This window comes from Penicillium cosmopolitanum (genome assembly GCF_028827165.1).
Source record: "Penicillium cosmopolitanum strain IBT 29677 chromosome Unknown utg000011l:1.0-3548175.0:1.0-3550911.0, whole genome shotgun sequence".
NCBI classification, from domain to species: domain Eukaryota; kingdom Fungi; phylum Ascomycota; class Eurotiomycetes; order Eurotiales; family Aspergillaceae; genus Penicillium; species Penicillium cosmopolitanum.
Window position 1 is genome coordinate 2,074,530 of NW_026622681.1, and position 24,098 is coordinate 2,098,627.

Genomic DNA, 24,098 nt, shown 5'->3' on the forward strand with positions numbered 1-24,098 from the left:
GACCTCAGGCAACAACCTGAAAACACCTGGATGCACTTGTGATTGAGGTCGTGCCCAGATGCCTGTGACATCGGGTTGTACTAAAAGCATAGATCGGAAACCCCAAATGAGATTCCACTTTGTTCATCTAGGAAACACAAAATCTCTGACAGACCAAAAATTGGGTAAATCGGATCCAGCTTCTTAAGTTAAGCTCAAAATAACCTGACTGTTATAGAACATACACTACAGTCATAACATCAACGTCGCGAGGCATTGAAAATGCCTGAATACTACCGGCAAAAAGATAAATTGGCAGCGCAGAATCTGCGGAATTGATATTAAGTATAATACATTTGGAGTCCTGTTATCCCTCTTCATACGTCACGTCCTTCACATGTAACTGCATCACAATTCACCGCCCTCATTCACCGTTCAGATAACTGGCCTCTCCATTCCTTTGGTGGTGTAGTCGAATGAGCACCACCAGGTCCTTCCCAGTTCCATGGTTCACTCTGTACAACCGTCTCTGAGACTACCGTGATGTCCTTCGAAGAGGGCTCGGGTTCGGTAAGAATATGCTCGTCACTTCCCCACGCCGAAACCTGCATGTGTGACGGCGCGGCAGCACTACCTTTACCCTTCATCGTGTCACGGTCACCGCGATTCGTTAAAGTCTTCAAGCCTGAGAGCGGGTAAGATTGCCCGGATGGTTTGTTCGAGGAGCTGAAGAAGGAAGCAAGACCGATCTTCTTGAATCCCTTTCGTAGAAGTGGTTGGATGATCGGTAGGTTAGATACAATAATTGAAACAAATGTTTCGCGGCAAGCCCATTGAGACCCAGATGCGGCACCATTCGGGCCCGACTGTACGACCTTTGTCAGAAAGTGTTTCTTATCAGGCGGAAATTCGTTTACTAGGAGAACTCACGCTCATGATGGTAACACCTCGAATAATGGATGCTGTAATGACAAATGCAGCCCCGGAGAATAATGCCAGGAGAGGAATCTTGCGCTTCAGGCTGATATTGACCTTCCAGAGAAGAGGTAAAGGTATTGAAAGCAGATAGATATCAGTAGCGATGTTGAGTATCATGACGACCAAGACGTATACTGGGGAATTCGTTGGTTGGCAATATTCTGCGTATAATTAGTGAGAAGTGTGCTTGTTACCGATTATGAGGCCAATACTTACTGCCGGGATTTGGAGCTACCTGCCAAAATGCATGGAAGGGTTGGCATGATAAAAGAAGTGATAACTGGGTTGCGATCCACGTCACACCCAAGATTACATAGGCGATTCGGACACGCGTGGGTAGACTTTGAAGACCCGTTCTGCAATCTTATCAGCATATTTCTTGTCTAACTTAATGAAGAGTCTGGTGTGAGTCTTACGTTAAGCGAGAATAAAAGATTGCCAGGCTAATTTTGACCAGCCACAAAATTGCCGTGTATAGCGACCAACCGATTATCTGAATTTTTGAACCGGCAACCCTATTATACCACTCCCTAGATGAAGGATCGATACTTTCTCGTTCTTCGTTTGTCATGTAGCTATTGGTCAAGCCTTCGTAGTTGGCAACGACGAGGTACGCCGCTACTGTTTCCAAGATGAAAACTACCTGTGCAGGATTGTCTTAGCGCGAACACGATAAAAAATGATAGGAGCGGGCACATACCCCCGCTAATGGCATGAGATAGTCATCGAGCTGGAAATTGGCCGGTCCAACGAGCTTCCATCGTACAAATATACGGACGATGATTGTGAACAAGGCTATAGAAAGCAATACCCATGACTCGACATTGCCCCCCATTCTCACGGTTCCTCGATAAGGAGTCTTAGACTTAGGAGAGTGTGAGAGGCCAAGATGAGAGTAGCAGAGATTAAAGGAACAATAAGAGAAAATGAGACTGCCGAAGGATCAAACAGGATCTTCACGGATCCATTCCGTCCGTTTAGAGATCATCATCCCGCTAGTCTAAAATCGATTTCATTAAAGACGCTTACGGATACGGATTACAAGGAACCGTACTCCATACGTAAAATTCTTTTTACTGACATCCTGTCATTGGCAGACCAAACAATCCATTATAAGCAAGATCATCATATCTCCACAGCTGTCGCGCCACCGGGTCCACCTTAACAGGGGAAGCGGAGCTCGTGTCGGCCCGCCAAGTGCCAGCACGATGTCGAACGAGGCTTCACGGTGGGGGTATCTTGCCTCAACCATCCACTTTTCCTCGCTACGGACAGTTGACCGACAGTTAAACCCCAGGGGCTGCAGCTCAGGGGCTCAAACTTCGACTAAGATCCCCAACAGGCCACGCGAAGTCGGTTCATCTCCGTTGACACGTCACTAATAAGAAGGCTAAAGTATATATTGGTATCTCCCCCAGCTAGATGGAGAACCTTGGAAGTCTTAGGTTTGACCCCAACTACTAGTCGCCTTACTGCTTCGTCGTTACTATTGATTTATTTGCTCCGCTCAAGATGTCTACATTCGATTTTATTATTGTCGGAAGTGAGTAATAGCCTTTGGAGAAGGTTTCCACTTCTTCCCGAATGTCTTTGTCTTGGTTCCTGAAAATGAGATAAACTCCGACGGCTGGGAATACGAAACCTTGGAACTCCCCCTCCCCCATCGGAAATTTGACCCCGCTATGTCAGATCTGACTTTTCTTGACTCTAGGTGGTCCAGCTGGAAGTGCCCTCGCCGCTCAGCTTGCCAACTCGACCGGAAAGCCTCAAGTTCTCCTCCTGGAAGCAGGTGAAAATAAAGAAGATAAGAATCTTCGCGTGGATGGGCAGCGATGGATCACTTTCCAGAACCAATCCATGAACTGGGGCTTTAAGACTACTCCACAGGAAAATTGCAATAACCGCGAGATTGACTATAGCCGCGGCCGTTGTATGGGTGGATCAAGCGCCATCAACTTTGGCGTTTACAGTGTCGGCGCGCGCGATGACTATCAGGAATGGGCGCGCATTGTTGGCGATGAGGACTTTGGGTGGCAGAATATCCAGAGGAGATTAAAGGATCTCGAAACCTTTCACGGAGAGATCCCGAAGGGCATGGACAAGAAATACGCCGACCCAAAGGTTGATGACCACGGCAGTCAAGGCCCACTTCACGTTGGCTTCGCGCGGGAATGGGAAAGAGACTTGCCAGAACTATTGGATGTTTTCGAGCAAGCTGGATTCCCCTGAACCCCGACCATAACTCTGGTAACCCAATTGGAATGTCGGTGCTGATCAACTCGGCTCATCAAGGTTTGCGATCGACAGCAGAGGATCTTGTCGCTGGCGACAAGAATAATTTGACTATTGCGACCGATGCACCAGTGCAGCGTGTCATTTTGGAAGGGAAAAAGGCAGTCGGCGTCGAGGCGAACGGCAAGAAATGTGAGTCCAGCATATTTGACATCCAAGTCTGCTCCTATCAAATTTTGTTCCCGTATTCTAATCTGACTTCCATATAGATTATGCTTCAAAAGAGGTCATCCTTTCCGCGGGCTCGCTCAACGACCCTCGCATCCTGATGCATTCGGGAATCGGCCCGGCTGCTCAATTACAACAACATAATATCGACATTGTCCAAGACACACCCGCGGTGGGTCAAGGACTTCGCGATCACTGCTTCGTGCCAATGGTCAACACTCGCACTGATACCAGTACGGATCGGAAGGCTTTCTATGGCTCCCAATCTGCCATGGATGCTGCCAAAAAAGAATGGGAAGAAAGCGGAACTGGACCGTGGGCAAAGTTCGCCTGTGAATTAGGTATTGGCTGGTTCAAGCTTACCGAGCAGCTCACTTCTACACCTGAGTTCCGAGCACTCCCAGCGGATGAGCAAAAATACCTCCTTCAAGAGACCGTGCCGCACTACGAAATTATTACCCATTTCCCTATTCATTGGTTCATTCCAGACTTCCCGACCGAGGCCTTGAATTATTCTTGCCTGCTTGTCTTCTTGTTCAATGCGCAGACTCGTGGAGAAGTCACTCTACAGTCGCCGGACCCCGATACTCCGCTCCTTTTCAACCCGAAATTCCTCGCCCACCCGTTCGATCGTCGACTTGCGATCGAAGCTTTGCGAGACTCTTTCCGCGTTGCCAAGCACAAATCTTACACGAAGGACAATGTCGCTGAGCTCGCCATGCCCAAGGGAGAGTCGGATGAAGATTTACTCGAATACTGGCGACAGAATATTTCTTCAAGCTGGCATATGACAGGAACCGTCAAAATGGGCAAGAATGGCGATGCCGACGCCGTTGTTGATCCGGATTTTAAGGTCATTGGCATTGAAAACCTGCGGATAGCTGATATGGGTGTTGTCCCAGTATTGGTCAACGCCCATGTCCAAGCAGTCGCATATGTCACTGGGGCAACATGTGCTGAGAAGCTGATCAAGGAGTATGGTCTGGCTTAGATATGAGATGTTCTCTTCTCGCCAAATAACTAACCAACAATAACTACAATGACCGGTCTTTTGGTGGCGTTATATTTTATTCATACGAGCCGATTCCGTATCTTATTTTTTATTTGATATTTCAAGATATCAGAAACGACCCTCAAGAGTCATGAATAGTGGTTTCTTTTCTTTTTCATACCATAGCATAGCATTTAAAAGTAGAAAGCGAAGTAGAAAGCGATCAAAAATTCCGAAAAGCAGTTTAATAAATAAGAAGTTGAATGTGCTATTTCAAACTCTTTATTCAAACCTCAAGCGAGTAGTATACTCTGCGTGATCGTATGCGCATTTCAAGAATTTGGGTCAACAATTGGACTACTTGGGCAGACGCATACAGGTTCAAATCGAAATCGTCTCTTTAACAGCGGCGCTGATACTGGAAGCAGTATAGTCGATGTTGAAGCGGTTAAGTCCTCTAAATATTAAAATTCGTTAGAATAATTGGCATCCTCCAGGGGCTTCTTAGACATACGCAATAGATATTCTTCCCGAGTCTTGGACATAAACGTGATACTTGTTCTGCAAAATATCGACCTGTTCCTTGGACAGACCAAGATACCTGAACAAAATGAATCAGTATTGGAGCTCTCTTGCGGCCCGTTCTTGAAGAAAGTCACTTACGAGAACATTCCATTCTGATCAGTAAGGTGCTGCCAGTCCCCTGGGGTTTTCAGCTTCTCCAATGCCGCTCTAAGAGCCCTACGACGGCCTTTGAGTCCAATCGCCATACCGCGCACTTCCTCTCGCCATTGGCGCTCAAGATCGCCATCCGATAGAACTGTTTCGACTATCTTCGACCCAAAGTCGGGAGGTGCCCCGCTCTCCGCTCGTGCGAGAAGTCGCAGTTGAGTCTCAATTCTTTTCCCGACTTCCTCACTTGGCACAAGAATGGAGAGTATTCCAACCCGCTCGCTGTATAATCCGAAGCATTTTCCATACGTCGAAACAAAGATAAGCGGGATCTCCAGATCGGCGAAAAGGCGGACTCCTTCAAGATCTTCATCGATGTCACCCGATGCAAATCCCGGGTACGCAGCATCAAAAAAGGCCAGATGACCGCGTTGAAGAAATATGGATGCTAAATCTCGCCACTGTTCGGGAGAAGGATCGCATCCAGTGGGGTTCTGGGCTCCAGACTGTAAAAGAACGACAGAATGAGGTGGTAGCGACAACAGGGCCCCTGAGAATGCCTCAAAATCGAATTTGTTCGTTTTGCTAGAAAAATACGGAAGAAACCTTGGCTTGATTCCTGCAGATTGGAAAACAAACGGATGGTTCACTAAATTTCAGTCAGTATTATTCTCCGGGTAGTAGTTCAAGGACTTCCTACGCCATGTATCGCCCGGAAGAAAAATATCGGGAGCCTCTATGTTCTTCCAGGGACCATAATGCTGCTTCAAAAAAACTGCGCCAACGTGGCATCCCCCACTTGCACCTAGAGTCTGGGTTGTGACAATTCTGTATAATTCAAATTAAACTCTGTGCTAATTTCGTCAATAAATATAGAGTCAAATTACCTTTTCTCTTGCACAAGACGACTATCGGGGCCAAAGAGCAACTTGTTACTTAAGTCTCTGTACCCGATCGACCCCAAAGCGGAAGCACGGTACTCGTGATGCCATTCATTGTCATGAAACAATCTCCTCTTTGCCTGCATTAAGACTTAGACTTGATCTCCTTTCTTGTTTTTGTTGCTCTTGAGTCAATCCATACTCAAAGGTCATACCTCTTTTACACTGGGCTGTACGTATGCTTTTCCTTCGTCAGTTTTGTAAACCCCAACAAGAAGATCGGTCTTGTTCGGATCATTATCCTCGCGAAATAGAGTAACGAGATTTTGCAGGCTCTCTAAATTCGTTAGATCAATATCAATTGATAAAAGACAGTGGTTAACTTTACCTACGCGTCCTGTAGGGACGTCTTGGAAGGGGTTCGTTGCTATGCTGCCCATTATTATGAGGGGTGAACTTGGAATTTAATGGTCTCGGAGTATTTTGTCGAACTTATATTTATACTGCGGGGTTTATTTCACATTGGAGTAATACGTAGACCTCAGCACGCAATGAATATCGCGCCATAATTAGAACCATGTCGACAAGTAATCCGGATTTCTTAACCCTAAGCATCGCAAAGGGAAAATTGAACTAGGTCCGCTGATTAATTGTATGCTTATAAAAACTTTGCGCAACGTCAGCCTCGGCACTGCATGATTGAGGGGATCAAGTGATAATAGTCGCTGATTAGTTATTCAGGAACCCATAACTAACGTAATCGCCAGCAACTTGAACGATCTCGGAAACCGTTAAAAAGTTCAGAATCTCTAGATTAGACTTGATCTAGATACAAATGACCCAAGTCACGATTGCTTTCAATTGATGCTTTGAATCATTTTCGTGATGTGTTATTCATTTTGAATCACCCCATGTGGAGCCGCGCGTACTCGAGAAATCAGCCTGAAGTGAATCTGCGCCCATTTCATCACCGGAAATTCCGTCCTGCAATATGTCGTCTTGTTGGATGTTATGTACTTTCACTCCGTCGATGATGCCAACGCGGAAAATGACAAGTGCTGATGGTATAATGCAAACAGCGAAAAACGACAGATTCACTGTAACAGCCCCAGACAGCTTGAAAGTGTCAATTGAATTAATGCCGTATGATATGGCTTGTCCGCAGCTTTCGACGCCACGTACAATGGCACTCAGTCGAATAATATCGCCACCATCACGGTTGATTGTGCCGATGAGCCAGTATAAATAGTCGTACATAAGATTGAATCCAACAAGCATCAAAATATAGACACAAGCACCTCGCCCGAATCCATCGTCGGTCCAATCAAAAATTCTGGGAGTTGCTTGTCGCTCATATTCCTTGGTGACAACCATCGCGTAAATATAAAGAGACAGTTCGAATGCATAAATAATCACGAAGGCGCCCACTGCACGCGTGTTCAGAGTCGGTTTGCGCCAGTCCAGAAAAAAGCCCAAAAGAAAATTAGCAATGATCACGCATGTGCTAGCCACCAAAGACGTTAGTGCGCGTGCTCGCACAGTAAAATAAGTTGCGTTGTAGGTCGAAAAAAAAGCTTCTGAGAAGACACTTTGCAAGATCATGGGTAAGAGAAGTAGTAATTCTCTTCTTCCCAAAATTTTCCACATAGCCCGAAGCTCAGTACTGAGGCCTTGTGGTAAATTAATAATGACTTTGGTCCGGTCGGACCGTTGTACTTTCTCGGGCGAGGATAGCATTGCTGCGATAAACGGTCCAATGGCTTGTATTGCAATGAATACAAGGTAGGTCTGCACACTGATATGGCCTTTCTCTTTATTTTCGGCGTTGACCCCTAGTGTGACAGCGCCACCAATCATCTGTCCCACTATGCGACTAGCAAGCCAATAAGCCAAGTATTTTCCCCGCCGATGCTTTTCTGGGTATGCCAGCACAATTGCGCCTTCCGTCAACCAAAATATGCCTGACGAGATGCCATCAATCACACAGGCGAGCATAATGTACCATGTGTTGTTGTATTTGATATTGCAATACACACTAGAGGCATAAATTGGAAATCCGATCATGCCAATTGAAAAAGCCCATTTGAGGCCGATCTTTGCTATAAGAGAACTTCCGAAGATGCAGACCACAAACTGCAGGCAAAATATAACTGCATTGGCTGCATTTACGTAGTAAGGATCTGCCGAGCCTGCTCCTCCTAGTCCGTTCATTGCGGCCCATAGGCCAGGTGCAATGAAAGCGCATACTGCAACAATCGAGATGTTGAAAATGGTGGTGCGGTGCCAGGCTCGTTTGCCGATATCCGGGGAACTCATGATGAATAGCTCAGAATAATGAAAAGTAAAAGAGATCCTCAACTCCTCACATAAACACTGTAGGCTCAGAAAAATTTACCAAATTTTTCAGAAGGCTGTTGGCAGACAGACATTTTCTTCTCCTCTTATAATGCCTGTACTTCAAGAACAAAGCGTGGCCCCGTTGACCTTGAAAGCGGAAGATCGGCTTGGAAATTACCCTACATGGACGGTCTCAGGTAGGACAATCAACAAACGGGCCGTGTCCACGCCGACAAAATATACAATGTCTTAGCACTTAGGAGGGGTGTCTACCTAAGGTCCTGGGCCATGATGTCAACCCCCGCTGTCAGCAAGACGTGGGGACATAAATCGATCATACTCCGAGTCTTCAGATCGAGCATAATGGTGCATTTTCGAATTTATTCGTGTTAATAATCTATAACATGGTTTCTGAAAAGAATCAAGCATGCCTTCTCTACGGTGCTGGGGATGCGCGATTCGAAAATATTCCCACACCATCCCTCAAGGAATCCCCACGAGATGTTTTGATTTGAATTGCGTACACCGGGGTTTGTGGCAGTGATGTAGTTATTTGATCACATCCCAGGTCGCTAATAGAGTAGTTAATTCAACAGGTACTACTAGGTTCACTTCTGGGTACATGGGGGGGATAAATGAGATGATCCGCCCTGGATTCCCAGTCACTCTCGGTCATGAAGCTTCGGGTGTGGTCGCGGCTATTGGGTCTGCAGTCACGACGTTGAAAGTTGGTGACCGAGTTGCGATCGAGCCTGGATTCCCCTGTCGGTATTGCTCGTTCTGCCTGGCAGGGAAATATAATTTGTGCCCGGAAATGGCATTTGCAGCAAGCCCCGGGCCTGGGCCTGTGGTTCACGGAACTTTGGCAACCTTCTTCCGTCTTCCAAGTGATTTATGTTATAAGATACCAGATCACCTGGGGCTGGACGAAGGGGTTATATTTGAGCCTCTCGCGGTCGCAATCCATGGCCTCTGCCTTTCAAAGCTCAAGCCGGGACAGGAGGTTCTTGTTCTTGGTGCAGGTCCAGTGGGTTTGCTGTCTTGTGCGGTCGCACGCGAATTTGGTGCTGGTCGGATTACCGTGGTTGATGTCAACAACGAGCGCCTGAGATTCGCAGCTGAAGAATTAAAAGTATCCACACATCAGTTTGACTCAGCCATTTCGGTAGAGAAGAATGCTGAAGCCCTTGTTGCTGAGAAGGGGCTCCGGGAAGGGCCCGACGTTGTCATCGAAGCGACGGGCGTGGCGTCATGTGTTCAGCTCGGCATTGAGTTGATTAAAAAGGGCGGGTCATATGTCCAGGTCGGGTTGGGGAAGAAGATAGTGGAATTTCCACTGGTTGTGATGAGTGAAAAAGAGATCACGCTGAGGGGCTGCTTCCGGTATGGCCCTGGGGATTTCGCATTGGCATCGACTTTGGTCGGGCGGGGCAAAATCCCTTTGAAGGCTTTCGTTAGCAAGGTATTTCCATTCCACCAGGCACCTGACGCATGGGAGGCAGCTCGAAAAGGTCAAGGGGTCAAGTTTCTTATACAAGTCGATGGCAGCCAGACTTGAATTCAAACCATGCATTTATTAGCAATTTTCATCCATACCAGTGCGTCGCGATGGCTTTTCGATTCGTAAAGAAAAAAAAACATGCCACTCAAAAAACTTGAACAAATCGCTCACTGACAAGAAGCTCGGAACCACAAAATTTGCGATTATAATTATATTCGAATGCCTAGCGATAGATGGATATACTAGCTCTGCGAGAGAGAGAAGACCTCAGGAGGCTGCAACGGAAGGCAATATTTGATGCCTGGGGCACCTTGGTCTCACTTTCCATTCGAAAAGTTCGGAGATTCTACGAACAATTAAAACGTGAGACATATTTGTCTAGGCTTAAGACTCTCCCAATATCCGGCCTGTACTTGTATAATCTTAGCTTGCCTGTGGGATAATTGTTATCGATATTCAAGAAATGGGTCTCATGGGAATAAGACGAATGCCTGCGAGCTGACAACACAGCAGGTCATGTTCAACTCAATTCTACAGGATATACAGAATATACAGGTAAGTCTGTTTGCTTCGAGAACCTTGAACCTTGCTGGCAGACTTTTGGCGATAGATAATGAACCTTAGAAGATACTTGCTCCCGTCGACTTTGTCTATTTATTCCAAGCCTTCACCATGAATAAGGTTCATTCCCGTCCTCGGGCTTTTATAGCACTGGCCCATTTCCCAACAATGTTCAACTTCAGGCCATCGAAACAGACTCTGTTGTGCTTCTCTGTCTCATACATTAGCATCGCAACTGTGATTACAGCCTTGCGCTTCTACACCTACTTCTATATTGCCCGTAAGAAGGGCGGGTGGATTCTCACTTGGGCAACTGTTGGCTGGGTATAATTATCGCACATTCAGTAGCCATTAAAGAGATATCTTGACTAATTTAAGCAGGCTTTTGGGTCGACTAGTACTTTACTTTACCTATACGCCAATAATACGGGCAGCGTCGATGTTAGCGTTCATTGGATAGTCCAGAGTAGCGAGGCCCTTCAACTACTGGGAATCATGCTAGTAAAGTTCTCTATGACAATGTACATTCTGTACCTGCAAGTTCCAGTCTATATCTTGGGTAGATGGATTCTTCTAACCGCTGCTGTGATTAACGTGAGCTCAGCCTCGGTCTTCTACAAAAGCCAAGAGACTAATTTCGACATTATGCTCCTAGTTTGCCATTGCCGTTGTGTTTTCGTTTCTGCTCTTCCTGTCATGTAAGAGTAAACCCTTTCATAATGGATCAAACTGCCATTTCAATATCCTTGTTGCAAACTCTGTGTCATCCTGTAGGTAGTGATCTGATATATTGACAGCCCTTCTAAATACCTGAGAAATTATTAATGAAGGTGTCTTATAGTGGTCCCTGTAACAACAGACATATTACTTTTAGTTTACCCAATAATAATAATGTGAAATCGCCGGATAAACAAAAAGAAGGTCCTAGTCTGTGTTTTACTCAGCCTAGGCACTATAGGAACCGTTGTTTCTGTTGTGAATTATACTCAAGCCTTCCAGCCTGCTTTTAAGTTGTCTACTCCTACTCATTGGCTAGCTGCAATTCAAATATATGAAAACCTCCAGACATAGCTAACCTGGCCCCTACAATAACCAATCTGAAGTTTCATTAGAGGCCTTGATGTTCTTTAACTTAATGGAGTTGTGGACAGTTGTGATCGCTTCAAGCGCTGCTCCCTTATGGCCACTTTTCAAGGCATTATCCCAGAAACCGCCTGTTAAGACGATATTTGCTTCCTTTAAGAAGAAAACACGGAGACCAAGAGCCGAAGACGTTGAATCGGCGGAATATTCCGGTTCTGCAATTCCGTAGATTGGCATAGACCATGGTAATACCTAAATTACTCTTTGGACAGCTATATGATTCGTATGCAGCATGGGTTCAGTTCCTGACAGGTGGAATGCATCAGTCATACCCAGAGAATGTACCTCTCGCTTTTATAGATAAAAGCTGGTAGTTACTAGTAGCAGGTGCCAGTGACTAAATCTCAGGAGTACAGATTATGCCCAGGTGCGCTCGGACAATCCGATCGCGGCCAACGGATAATTGCCTCAGCCGTGCAATCGGCCAACTGACGGCCCGGGGTCAATTCGCCCCCAATGGCAGATCCCCAACACTCCGCATTCCATATCCTAGAGCGGCAAGGTCGAACGAACGGGCCGTCTAATCGAAGCGTCCATTTCATTGAACGCGTGCGGGGTTTGCAACAGCATAGTGTGATGCACAGTCGGCTCTCAACTTCCCGGGAAGCCCCTCTCATCGAGAAGTAAGGCAGGTTGGAGATACTTAAGTACTCACTTTCTTTTTTGGTGATAAAAAGCTCAATAAGTGGTAAGACAGGAATTTAATATGCCTCAAACAAGCGAAGGAAATGTCCATGCCTTGCATTATCGCGAAGCAAAGCCTTCGCAGGGAGATTCATCGCGACCTGTATCAGAACTCTTCCGTCTCGACAATCGCACCGTCATCAGTATGATTTTTATTGTGACTCTAGCAGTTACTGTTCGGGATAATCACTAACTATAAGGCCACAGTTACTGGTGCATTGGGCTTCTTGGGAACGACTCTAGCAATCGCCATCTTTGAAAGCGGTGCCGACATCGTCTGTCTCGATCTTTCTCCCACACCTAACGCCGCTAATTGGAGTATGAATTTAAGATGATGTTTCGACTTATCCTGTGATAGAACTAATTTTCTTTTGGAAATAGATGATGTCGAGGATGCTGCAAAGAAGCACCAATGTCAACTGTCATATCTCCAGCTCGATGTTACTGATGAAAATGCGGTTTCGGAAACCTTTGCCAAGTTTGTCCCTTCTCTGCGCTACCCAATTAAGGGACTTGTCGCTTGCGCCGGGCTGTCACTGAATGGCCCTGCGACTGAATTTCCGGCTTCTTCATTTAGAAAAGTTCTAGATATCAATGTTACAGGGACCTTCCTGATCGCCCAAGCCACAGCCCGAGAGATGACCCGCACGAACACCACTGGAAGCATGGTTTTGGTTGCAAGTATGAGCGGTTATTGTTCCAACAAGGTAGATAATACGACGGGTTTTTTTTACAATTTTTTGCTGACGTGGTTGTTGGTACCAGGGTGTCGACACAGCTGGCTATAATGCATCCAAGGCCGCCGTTCACCAGCTCACGCGTTCTCTGGCTGCTGAGTGGGGGTCAAGAGTCGAAATACCACTCATTCGAGTCAACTCGCTATCTCCTGGCTACATTCGCACGGCTGCAACTGCCGAGTCTTTACAGAAGCCAGGCATGGAGTCTCAGTGGACCGGAGATAATATGCTGTATCGTCTGAGCACAGCAGACGAGTTTCGCGCACCCGTACTCTTCATGTTAGCCGACGGAAGCAGTTTTATGACTGGCGCTGATTTACGCGTTGATGGCGGACATTGTAGTTGGTAAAACTAGCACCAGCGAGAATAACACACCAAGCATTTTTCGAATCGCTAAGAAACTCATTATACCGTGTTAAATTGCCTCGGTAGTTAGGTTAACGTAATTCCCGCCCGAGTGAGCCACCCGGCCGTGTGGGCCACCCAAAAACATATAGTAAATTCCATTTTTTGTCCCTCTATATTTCAACCACCAATTATTAATTGTGTCTGGTTTTGAGTATATGTACTTTGTTATACACAAAGTACAATATCTTTTGATACTAAGATATTTAGTTTAATATTTAATTATATTACTGTAAAATACAGAGTGATTTAGACATTCAAGCAATTAATATGTATACCTCCACCTTTAATTGTCTTATTGCTTTCATACTGTATTAACTAGCTACAAATAGTACTCAGAGTGGTTAGCTCTAATTGCCTACTTAAATTACTCGTGGTTGTTGAGATATGAAGTTGTAATTTATTGCATTTACTATGTGTTTTTGGGTGGCCCACACGGCCGGGTGGCTCACTCGGGCGGGAATTACGTTAGTTAACATAATTCACATACGGATGGCGCACACAAGCGGGTGGCGCACCGCAAAACACATAGTAAATGTGATAAATTACCACTTCATATCTCAACAACTATATCTATTTATAATAATAAATAAAAGGCATATAATCTAGATAGTATTTCTAGCCTACCGGCGATGTGTGAGGAAAGTATAGGAAGTATTCATAGAGATATATATATTTATATCCCTCTTGTCAAAATTACGCTGTATTTTTTGGTAAAGCATCGAAATAACTATCTAAATTGCTTAAAACTAAGAAGTATTATTTCATATGCTAGGAAAAGCCCATATTATAATATTCAAGTAAAATTAAGCTATGGTTGTTGAGATATGAAGTGGTAATTTATCACATTTCTATGTGTTTTGCGGTGCGCCACCCGCTTGTGTGCGCCATCCGTATAACGTAATTCCCGGCCGGTCTGCGCACCCGGCCGGTCTGCGCACCCGGCCGGTCTGCGCACACCGCCTTATTTCGCGTCCCGACGCGTACTCACCATCTTCAAACACCCACCATGCCACTAATTCGCTCTCAAAATAGCCAAAACTCGCCAGGTCGCAAGGGTAGGGTTGTCTTAGCCATTAAGTCTTTTCAAAATGGCTAATTTACTTCTCTCCGTGCTGTAGCTAGCATATATAGTGTACCCGAGGCAACAGTACGTACGCAGATAAAAGGAACACCTTATCACGCTGATAAACGTCCTACTGGTTATAAATTAGCTTAATTTGAGAAGGATACGCTTGCTGAATAGATAATCTCTATAGATCTACGTAGAGCAGTGCCCAGGCTATCTACTGTACGAGAATTAGCTAATATTCTACTTACAGATCGTAGATCTACTCTATCACCTACTGTTGGTAAAAATTAGTTATCAACTTTTGTTTAACAATGCGAAGAGCTTCGTATACGATATTCAAAACGCTATAACTATCAGCGTACTCAAAATAAAGATCCAAAGTCTCTATATAAATAGTTTAAGACTGTTAAAGATATGATTAAGGAGAATAATATCTAATCCGACAATATCTACAACTTTAATAAGACTGGCTTTGCAATAGGCCTTATTGCAACAGCTAAAGTAGTAATACGTACTGAATACTACGGTCGGCGAGCACTTTTATAACCTAGAAATTATAAATAGGTAACAACAATTAAAATAATTAGTGTAAGTAGTTTTATACTACCTCCATACATTATATTCAAAGGTAAAGTCTATATCAAAAGCTGGTTTGATAACCTTCTAAAAGACTAGCGATTTAAGGTCTCTTAAAATAGCTAGACTATAAATGAGATCGGCTTACAATAGCTTAAAAAGCTTTTTATTCCGGCTATAACTACACATACGAAAGGAAAATTTTGTCTTCTTATTCTCGATGGCCATAATAGCCACCTTATTGTTACGCGTAGCTAACTGGTCACGGTGAGTGGTTAGATCTGTGGTTAACAACTTACCAGTTGTTCTCTGTGTCGTTGGTTGTACGTGATATCTATCACTCGTAATCCTCAAGTATCGACTCGCAATCGTACCGTTGCTGTGCTAAGCCTTACACGGACTCGGATCCTGTAGAGTAACTTCGAAGGATGCGCCAGGTAGTGCGCCGAATAGGTCAGTCCGAAGAGCTCCCCTATTCGTAGTATGTTTGTCACAAGAGTTGAAACTGAATGAAGAATAATCCAAAGGTATACTGTAGTAACTTAGATTAATTGATCGCGAAGAACTAAATACATGTACGTAGAGAGTGTCCTATATATATCCTAGTCCTTCCTATTCATGCGGTAGGAATCCTAGCCTACTGGTAGGATAGGATCCTATCTGTCGTTGGGACGTTATGTGACCTTGTCGCATGTCCTCTTTGTTCCTGCGTTCAGCCCTATCGTACGATCGACCATAGCTTCTTCTTGCTTGTCCGGGAATCGTGGTCTATCGTACGATAGCTTAGTGCGTGCGATACTTCCTGGCGTAGGATGGTGCGTATCGTGCGGATCGTCCCGTCGTAGGACGGTGTGGTCCCCGCGACGTGTTTCGTCCCACGATATCGCCCATCTCACGGTACTAGGGTTCTGTTAGAGTATCTCATAGTCTTTCCACCGTGTGCCTTAATTATTCTGTATCGTGCAGCTCCTGGTGGGGATGCCATGGTTTTTGTTGTTTTCTGCACGTAACCTGCAGGCGGTCATGGTGGTTGCAGAATGGTTAGCTCTTAATGGCCCATTTGTAGGTTGCGACCCCTCACGTTGCAGGGTCCGTAACATTATCTCCCCCTCTCCTTGGTTCTCGTCCTCGAGAATCCTTATAACCGCTCACCCCCCTCTGGTAAGTACCTAGTCTTTTTGTTTTTCTTGTTTTCCTAATGTTTTTCTGATCATACCTTCTTCTGGGGTTTCCAGCCGTAAGCTCCACCAGTTGATCGAACGCGAGGGTTTTGAGTCTCTCATTCCTTATCTTCGTTGTGTTGCCCAGAATAAGACGTATATCCGATCCGATCGTTCCTATCGCTGTGCCGGTTGCAATCGCGCTGGTGGTACAGTGAAGTGCAAAATACCCAAAGAGTCTTTTACCGATGCCGAATGGCGCCGTTTGCTTTTCGTCCCAAACCTCCCTGGAGAACGAAGAGGAAAAGATCCTTCTCGCTCAGCAAGAGATGTTGGCCAAACTAGCACACCTTCAAAAACAGAAGAGACTGCTGAAGAAGCGTGCGGGTAATTTCATCGCCCGTGATTATAAAGAAATTGCTGAGTTGGAGGAGCTCGAGCGTCGCAAGGCGGAGGAATTGCAGCGCCTTGAGGACGAACGCCTCGAGTCCGAGCGAAAAGAGCGTAAGGCTGAGTCTTCTCGTGCCGCTTCCGAGAGGATCGATCATACCTTGGTGCCGGACTATCAGGTCCTTACGGCGACGTCTGAGGATCCTACTCTGACGCAGATGATTGCGTCGGTAGATCCCTTACCGTCTCTTTCCTGGGACGACCTAGACGCCTTTTTTGAGGTTGCGAAGTCCCCTTCACCCGTTAGTGGTATTGTTGAACCAGCTGGCGGCAGTCCGTCAGGTTCTCGATAGGTTCCCATGTGTTTTCCGAGGTATCGTATCCTTTCCATTTCACTAGGTAGTGAGGTTTTCCGTTAACGCGTTCTATGCTTAGGACGTTTTCGACTTCATATTCGTTTTCGGTTTCTTCCTCTATTTCCACATTTGTAGCGAGTTCAGCGTTTTCTGGTGCAGTTTCGAGTAACGAGATATGAAATATTACATACATGCGTCGCATACTGTCTAGTAGCTTCAAGCGATAATTAACTGGTCCTGTTTTCTTTTCGATTTCAAATAGCCCCAGTTTTAGGTGGTCGAGCTTTGAGCTTAGTCGCTTAGTTTTGATGTTTCGACGTAGGAGGTACACCTTCTCCCCCTTTTTTGAAGTCTGGTCCTTCCTGGTAGCCCTGGTCGTAGTAGTGTTTCATCCGTAGATTAAAAAACTCTATGTCCCTGGCCAGCTAGAGGTGCAGTTGCTTGAGTTCTGTGGCCAGAAGCCGCGATGCTTCTGCCTCTGTTTATCTCCCGATGGTTTCTCCGATGATTGAGGGATTATACCTATAGTTTGCGAAGAATAGAGTTTCTTTCGTTGTTGCGTGCATAGCGTTGTTGTACGCAAATTGTGCCAGTGGCAACAGTCCTGCCCAGTCGTCCTGCTGGTAGTTCACATAGTGCCTTAGGTACTGTTCCAGTGTCTGGTTTGTTCGTTCTGTTTGGCCGTTCGTTCGTGGATAATAGGCAGTGGAGAGTCTATGCTCAATACCTACCAAGTCCGCGAACAATTGCCACATCTTGCTCGTAAAGAGCTTGTCCCTGTCTAATGTTATCTTTTCAGGTGTTCCGTGGTTGGCGAATATATATCTGAACAACAGGAATACCATCGTCTTGGCGTTGATCGTTTCTGTTGTTAGTATCATATAGGAGTACTTCGTTAGTCGATCCACAACTACTATAATCATATCGTGTCCGTCCGATTTAGGTAGTTTAGTAATGAAGTCAATCGTAATCCATTCCTATAGTCTCGTTGGCGTTTCTAAGTTCTGTAACTCGCTATATAGGGTGTATCGTGATGGTTTGTTTCGCTGACAAGTGTCACATTGCTTAATGTATCTTCGAACCTTTTTATACATATTAGGGATATAGTAGTTCCTCGAGAGGTATTCCACTGTTTTTTCCACCCCCATATATCCGTGCGCTGGATCGTCGTAGTATCGCCGTATAGCTTTATTCTGAAGTCGTTGTAGCACGTATACCAATCCGTGGATGTAGATCAGTTCATCTTTTAATGTTGCGCAATTCTTCGTCATAATATTCTGAACGATAATATCTTTCATTATTCCTTCTTTGATTTGGTTGATCCACTCGTTGTCCTTGATCTCGCTAGTAGCGGCCAGGGTCTGGTAATTATACACTAGATAACCGTCGTCGTTTGTTCTGAGTATAGCTAGAACGGCTTCCTTGACCCCTATCGCATAGTCTGGTCTTCTGCTAAGCACATCCGCCTGGCTGTTAGCTATACCTAGGCAATGTTCGATCCTATAATCGTATCTTACTAAGGTTCCTGCCCATCTTACTTAACGTCTTGTCAATTCCTTTGTGCTGGTAAAGAATATAAGGTTCTTATGATCTGACTTCACTAGAACTTAATGACTTACTCCTTCCAGGTATGCTCTCCAGTACTTGAGTACTGACACTATGGCTAGCAATTCTTTGTTATAGATGTCATAGTTAAGTTCCGCGGGTATCATTTTCCTTGACCAAAACGAGATCGGTCGTGGTTTCCCGTCACTTCCTGGTTGAGTAAGTTATGCCCCGAGTGCATAATCCGATGCATCGGTTTCTACTGTGTATAGTTTGCTTAGATCCGCAGGTACAAGTATTATTCGTTCAACGAATAACTTCTTGAGATTTTTAAACGCTTATTCTGACTAGTCGTCCCAGACCTACTTCTGGTCTTTCTTCGTAAGTTTGTTGAGATTAACCGCAACTTTCCCAAACCCGTCGACTGAGCGTCGGTAGTAGTTGCACAACCCCAGAAACTGTTGAACTTCTTTTACGTTCTTGGGCGTTGGCTAATCCAGAATGCTTCTGACTTTTTCTTCTTGCATACTAAATCCGTTTTCGCTGATTACGTATCCTAGGAACTCTGTTTCCTTAACGTAGAATTCATACTTCTTAAGTTTAAGTGTAACTTTAGCTTCTCTGAGCTTTTGCAGCACCTTCTTATTGTGCTGGACGTATTCTTCTATGTTTTTAGAGAACACCAAGATGTCGTCGAGATATACCATCACAAAGATATCGAGGTATTCCTCTAGCGCACTGAAGATAAATCGTTGAAATGCTGCCGGTATATTTGTAAGTCCGAACGGTATAACCGTGTATTCGTAATGCCCGTATCTTGTTCTAAACGCTGTTTTCTACTTATCGCCTTCTTTGATCCTAAGGCGATTGTATGCGTTGGTGATGTTGTATTTAGTGAAATAAATACTTCCCTAAATGCGATCTTGCATTTCCTGAATAAGAGGCAACGGGTGTCGATCTTTGATGGTAATCTCATTTAGATATCGATAGTCTACGCAAAGTTGAAGTTCGTTCCCTTTCTTGGGTACGAATATAATCGGATATCCGGCTGATGATGATGACTTCCGGATGAATCCCTTCCTGAGGTTTTCTTCGATATATTTCCTCAAGGTTTCTATTTCTAATGGCGATAGCTGATAGATAGGCCTAAAGGTTAGTTCCTTGCCTTCCTTCAACCTGATCTTGTGGTCAAACGGACCATGCTCTGGGAGTATACCGTCTGGTGGTGCCTCAAACACATCCCGGTACTCTTGGTATTCTTTAGGTATCTGTGTCTCTTCCTCTGTTGCGCAGAGGGTTTGTCGTGATTTATGGTGTATTATGATGTAGTCTCTTAATTCGTCGTCCGACATATCTGGTCTTTGTTCCGTGGTTGCGAGGACGTCCACATCTATGATCCTACCTGATGCCCCGCCTCTAGGCTGCCTGCTCCGTTTAGGGTCAACCTCGTACGGGCCGCAATAGGTACCTGCCGTCCCGGGGCTAGGCCCTTCAATGCTCTGTGGTTCTTTTCCAGTCTATCTGGTTTCTGTTTGTGTATAATCGCAGTAGTCGAAGTGGATTTCGTCCCTTCGCTAATCGATCCTTAGGCTATGCTGGCGTAGCCAAGGAATACTAAGTACCACATCGTACCCTCCTAACCCTGTGACGTCAAAGCATATAGGTTCTAGGTGGTTGCCGATGATCATGTCGATCATTTCGGTGTGGTGTGTGATTCCTTCGTTTAGCTTTTCTCTATTAAGTCCGACGAGAGGAGTAGCAATTCTCTTTTGGATAGTCGGTACTCTTCCGCTTAAGGTATATTCTGAGTCTATAAAGTTTCCTGCAGCTCCTAAGTCAATCATAACTCGTACGCTAATCTCATCTCCCCTATAGAAAGTTATCAGTGCTTCTGCCTTCATGTATTTTCCCCACGCTGTTGCCGCGAGAACTTATCTCCACTCTGGGCGACGTAGCCGTGGCGATGGCTTAGGTTCAATTCCTCCAGCATCTAGCTTACCTTGCATATACGTCCTGCATGCGTAGTCGTAGCATCCGATCGTTGCCCTAAGGTCATAATCAGGATGTTATGCGTATCCTATACAGACGCAGTCTTCCCTGTGGCACGGGCATATTCCTTCCGTGCTAGTAACGTATAGTACTGGTTCGTCGTCGTCTGATTCGTTAAAGAGGATCCTTCGGGGGTCTCCAGGGGCCATGCCACCTGTCTTGTAGACCCGTTATAGTTCTTGTTCCTCTTGGTAACTCATCCAGTAGCCCTCCGGTAGGGTCTCTGGGATTTCCTGTATTTCCTGCTCGGTAAGAGTTATCCATCTTTAGAGAAGCTCTTAAACTGTCCGAGGGAATTCGTCGTGTCTTAGGGACTCTTGAGGCGTTTCTGGGGCTTCTGTTGTTGGTCCCTAGGAGTCAATGGGTTCCCACACGTGCTGGGTCTATCCTTGACTCTCTACTGTGTCTAGGTTAATCCGTGGATACTGTTCCTGTCTGTCGTACTCTTCGAGCTCAGAGTCAACTGAGGTTATAAGCTCCTGCGTTTCAGGTTCTAGCTCTGCCTTTCGTTCATTAGTGCGCAATAGTGGCCATCCTGCCGCCTACTGTTCTTGTAGAATTACGCTCTTCCTGACCCGTTTTTCCTAGGTCGGCGTATTTTCCTCCTGGGTAGCGCAGAGTCGCTGTACTTTTTTTGTCCTAGTGGTATCGTACGCTCCTCTTTCCTAAGTCGCGCGTAGTTGTTGTGGTCTCTTATCGTCCTTCTTGCTGCGACAATCTCTCGATATGTGGCCTGGCTTACCACAGTTGAAACAGAGTCTGTTGTCTTTCCGACGCTTCTGTTCTTCTTCTGGGAGTCTCGCTGCGTCGAGCTCCATTGGTCATAGACCATACGGATCGCTGTTCCGGTTAGGTCGCTGTTGTTGTCGTTAAGGCTGGAATCGGTGATGGGTCGGGCGTCCGTTGCCTTTTCTCCATCCCTCTACCTCTTTCTTCTGCATTTGCCTGTCGAAAAACCTGTTATCGATTCAAACCGCGAAGTCGATAAGTTTGTCTATTGTGTTGAAATCACCAACTCTGGCGATTTCGTCCTTGATGTACGACTTAAGTCCTTCATTATAGTAAGGAATCAATGTATAGTCGTCCTATCTAAGGATAGCTGCTTGTTGTATAAATTCAGCCGTATATGCTGATGCTGAGGCTGTCTGTCAGAGTCGCTTAAGCTTCCGTTCAGCCGTTTTCTTAGCGTCGATGTTACCGAACGTCTTTTCCAGGTATTCCTTGAACTTGTCGTAGCTAGAAAAGATATTGACTGCGGTGTTTGACCATTCCGAGCTGTCCTTTTCGTAGTACTCTCGGACATATGGTTCGAGCCAGTCCTATGCTTGTCCTCGCAAGTAGGTTAACACGAAGATGACCTTGTCGGCATTGTTGGTCAATTTGAACTTGTTTACGTCGAGGTGCATGTTCATCTGTGTCAGGAATCCTCGCAACTTAGAGCGAGTTCCGTCGAAGTTTTCCGCCTTAGGTAGCTTAGGCGTACTGGTGATGGCGTTGTTGGGTGGGATAGCGCTAATCTGTGCCATAATCTGTTCGATGTGATCGTTGGTTCCTTTGGCATGCTCGGTGAAGCTTCCCCCCATTTCCTTAAATCGCTCTTTGAGGTTCTTGATAACCTGCTTGAGTTGTCGAATTTCTTCGCTTCGTACATTTTCTCGTTCTTCGTCAGAGTCGGGTTCTTCCTGACGAGATTGAGTCTGTAGAGGCACGGGCGCTAGTGCCTTGCCTCTGCTGCTGCCAGTCGATGACATAATGATTAAACTTCACAGTTTTCGTGTTGACAGGGCGATCAATGTGTTACGCGTAGCTAACTGGTCACGGTGAGTGGTTAGATCTGTGGTTAACAACTTACCAGTTGTTCTCTGTGTCGTTAGTTGTACGTAATATCTATCACTCGTAATCCTCAAGTATCGACTCGCAATCGTACCGTTGCTATGCTAAGCCTTACACGGACTCGGATCCTATAGAGTAACTTCGAAGGATACGCCAGGTAGTGCGCCGAATAGGTCAGTCCGAAGAGCTCCCCTATTCGTAGTATGTTTGTCACAAGAGTTGAAACTGAATGAAGAATAATCCAAAGGTATACTGTAGTAACTTAGATTGATTGATCGCGAAGAACTAAATATATGTGCGTAGAGAGTGTCCTATATATATCCTAGTCCTTCCTATTCATGCGGTAGGAATCCTAGCCTACTGGTAGGATGGGATCCTATCCTGTCGTTGGGACGTCATGTGACCTTGTCGCATGTCCTCTTTGTTCCTGCGTTCAGCCCTATCGTACGATCGACCATGGCTTCTTCTTGCTTGTCCGGGAATCGTGGTCTATCGTGCGATAGCTTGGTGCGTGCGATACTCCCTGGCGTGGGATGGTGCGTGTCGTGCGGATCGTCCCGTTGTGGGACGGTGTGGTCCCCGCGACGTGTTTCGTCCCACGATATCGCCCATCTCACGGTACTAGGGTTCTGTTGGAGTATCTCATGGTCTTTCCACCGTGTGCCTTAATTATTCTGTATCGTGCAGCTCCTGGTGGGGATGCCATGGTTTTTGTTGTTTTCTGCACGTGACCTGCAGGCGGTCATGGTGGTTGCAGAATGGTTGGCTCTTGATGGCCCATTTGTAGGTTGCGACCCCTCACGTTGCAGGGTCCGTAACACTTATACCTTAATTTAATTAGATTTATACTGAAAACTTTATCATACCACTTTGTATACTAGTATATTCTTTCTACCTTCTTTAGCTACTTAATATTAGATATTTTACTGTTCTTAAACGCTCATATAGATATTTAGTTAAGAATCAAGCACGTACGGGATACAACTATGTCGATAAGCTAGATTTTCTAGCAGCCTATCCTCAAGTACGTACAGAGGCTTTTTAATCAGAAACTATTCAAAATAGTTTTACTACTACAGGTCTAGTACTAATCAACGCAGATCGTATACTCTCACATCTTAATATATTACTACAATTACATACACCCCCAGAGAACCGACCAAGCAGCAGATCAAGTATTTTTTCACTAAAAACACTAAAAACAGTTCTCCAGCTTCAAAAGCAAGCTTCCTCACTCAAGGCCTTGCTTAAGGAACGTTCAAAAAGCCCTCCAACTCTATCTAAAATCATGCTTAATCAAGTTATCAAAGGCTGCTATCTCTCAATGCATAACGCTGCACTTCTAGTAAAGGAAAACGCTGATCTACGCACTACAGATAAGAAGAAACGACAAAAGCGTACAAGATCAAATCGGTAAATACCACACGAAGGAGGGTTCACCGTTGAAGAGGCCTTACAGCTTATTGAGCAGCTAACTGAGCCAATTGAACGTATTGAGCAACCTCCGCCAGGGCCTGTTGAACCACCTGTTCTGCCACCTCCACCAACCAGACGGCGGCAGGGAAGGTATAGCGGCTGTCAGAGAATAGGCTATTCAATTACCTGGTGCCCAAGTAGATAGTTTTTTCAATATCATGGTGTTTTGGTTGTCTAAATTTAGTTTAAAAAAATAGCTTTTGGTGAGGTTCACCACTGGCTTGGGTTCACCGCCCGCTTGGGAATTACGTTAGTGTTGCCGTTAAATGCCTCAGGCATTCAAGATCGCCTTCCCCTCGCTCTCTCGGGTCG

At 45.4% G+C, this 24,098-nt stretch overlaps 8 protein-coding genes across 8 annotated transcripts; 5 read left to right on the plus strand and 3 right to left on the minus strand.

Moving 5' to 3' along the window:
* Positions 1 to 407: 407 nt before the first annotated feature.
* Positions 408 to 1,792, minus strand: N7509_012284 (uncharacterized protein; the record flags this gene model as incomplete). Its single annotated transcript, XM_056636921.1, has 5 exons — positions 408 to 845; positions 910 to 1,118; positions 1,174 to 1,313; positions 1,374 to 1,600; positions 1,658 to 1,792. The coding sequence occupies 5 exons, from the start codon at positions 1,790 to 1,792 to the stop codon at positions 408 to 410; spliced, it is 1,149 nt and encodes a 382-aa protein (XP_056482951.1).
* A 677-nt stretch (positions 1,793 to 2,469) lies between these two features.
* On the plus strand, positions 2,470 to 3,186 carry N7509_012285 (uncharacterized protein; the record flags this gene model as incomplete). The annotated part of the gene is made up of 2 exons (XM_056636922.1): positions 2,470 to 2,500; positions 2,669 to 3,186. The coding sequence occupies 2 exons, from the start codon at positions 2,470 to 2,472 to the stop codon at positions 3,184 to 3,186; spliced, it is 549 nt and encodes a 182-aa protein (XP_056482952.1).
* Positions 3,187 to 3,218: 32 nt separating this feature from the next.
* N7509_012286 (GMC family oxidoreductase) lies at positions 3,219 to 4,408 on the plus strand (the record flags this gene model as incomplete). Its single annotated transcript, XM_056636923.1, has 2 exons — positions 3,219 to 3,381; positions 3,459 to 4,408. 2 exons carry the CDS (start codon positions 3,219 to 3,221, stop codon positions 4,406 to 4,408), a joined length of 1,113 nt encoding a protein of 370 aa, XP_056482953.1.
* A 381-nt stretch (positions 4,409 to 4,789) lies between these two features.
* Positions 4,790 to 6,401, minus strand: N7509_012287 (uncharacterized protein; the record flags this gene model as incomplete). Its single annotated transcript, XM_056636924.1, has 7 exons — positions 4,790 to 4,865; positions 4,923 to 5,009; positions 5,072 to 5,729; positions 5,781 to 5,908; positions 5,968 to 6,101; positions 6,177 to 6,298; positions 6,350 to 6,401. The coding sequence occupies 7 exons, from the start codon at positions 6,399 to 6,401 to the stop codon at positions 4,790 to 4,792; spliced, it is 1,257 nt and encodes a 418-aa protein (XP_056482954.1).
* Positions 6,402 to 6,855: 454 nt separating this feature from the next.
* On the minus strand, positions 6,856 to 8,277 carry N7509_012288 (uncharacterized protein; the record flags this gene model as incomplete). The annotated part of the gene is made up of 1 exon (XM_056636925.1): positions 6,856 to 8,277. The coding sequence occupies one exon, from the start codon at positions 8,275 to 8,277 to the stop codon at positions 6,856 to 6,858; it is 1,422 nt and encodes a 473-aa protein (XP_056482955.1).
* Positions 8,278 to 8,920: 643 nt separating this feature from the next.
* Positions 8,921 to 9,856, plus strand: N7509_012289 (uncharacterized protein; the record flags this gene model as incomplete). The annotated part of the gene is made up of 1 exon (XM_056636926.1): positions 8,921 to 9,856. One exon carries the CDS (start codon positions 8,921 to 8,923, stop codon positions 9,854 to 9,856), a length of 936 nt encoding a protein of 311 aa, XP_056482956.1.
* A 2,353-nt stretch (positions 9,857 to 12,209) lies between these two features.
* On the plus strand, positions 12,210 to 13,273 carry N7509_012290 (short-chain dehydrogenase; the record flags this gene model as incomplete). The annotated part of the gene is made up of 4 exons (XM_056636927.1): positions 12,210 to 12,330; positions 12,395 to 12,505; positions 12,569 to 12,894; positions 12,953 to 13,273. The coding sequence occupies 4 exons, from the start codon at positions 12,210 to 12,212 to the stop codon at positions 13,271 to 13,273; spliced, it is 879 nt and encodes a 292-aa protein (XP_056482957.1).
* A 3,112-nt stretch (positions 13,274 to 16,385) lies between these two features.
* N7509_012291 (uncharacterized protein) lies at positions 16,386 to 16,726 on the plus strand (the record flags this gene model as incomplete). Its single annotated transcript, XM_056636928.1, has 2 exons — positions 16,386 to 16,641; positions 16,707 to 16,726. The coding sequence occupies 2 exons, from the start codon at positions 16,386 to 16,388 to the stop codon at positions 16,724 to 16,726; spliced, it is 276 nt and encodes a 91-aa protein (XP_056482958.1).
* Between the last annotated feature and the right edge of the window lie 7,372 nt (positions 16,727 to 24,098).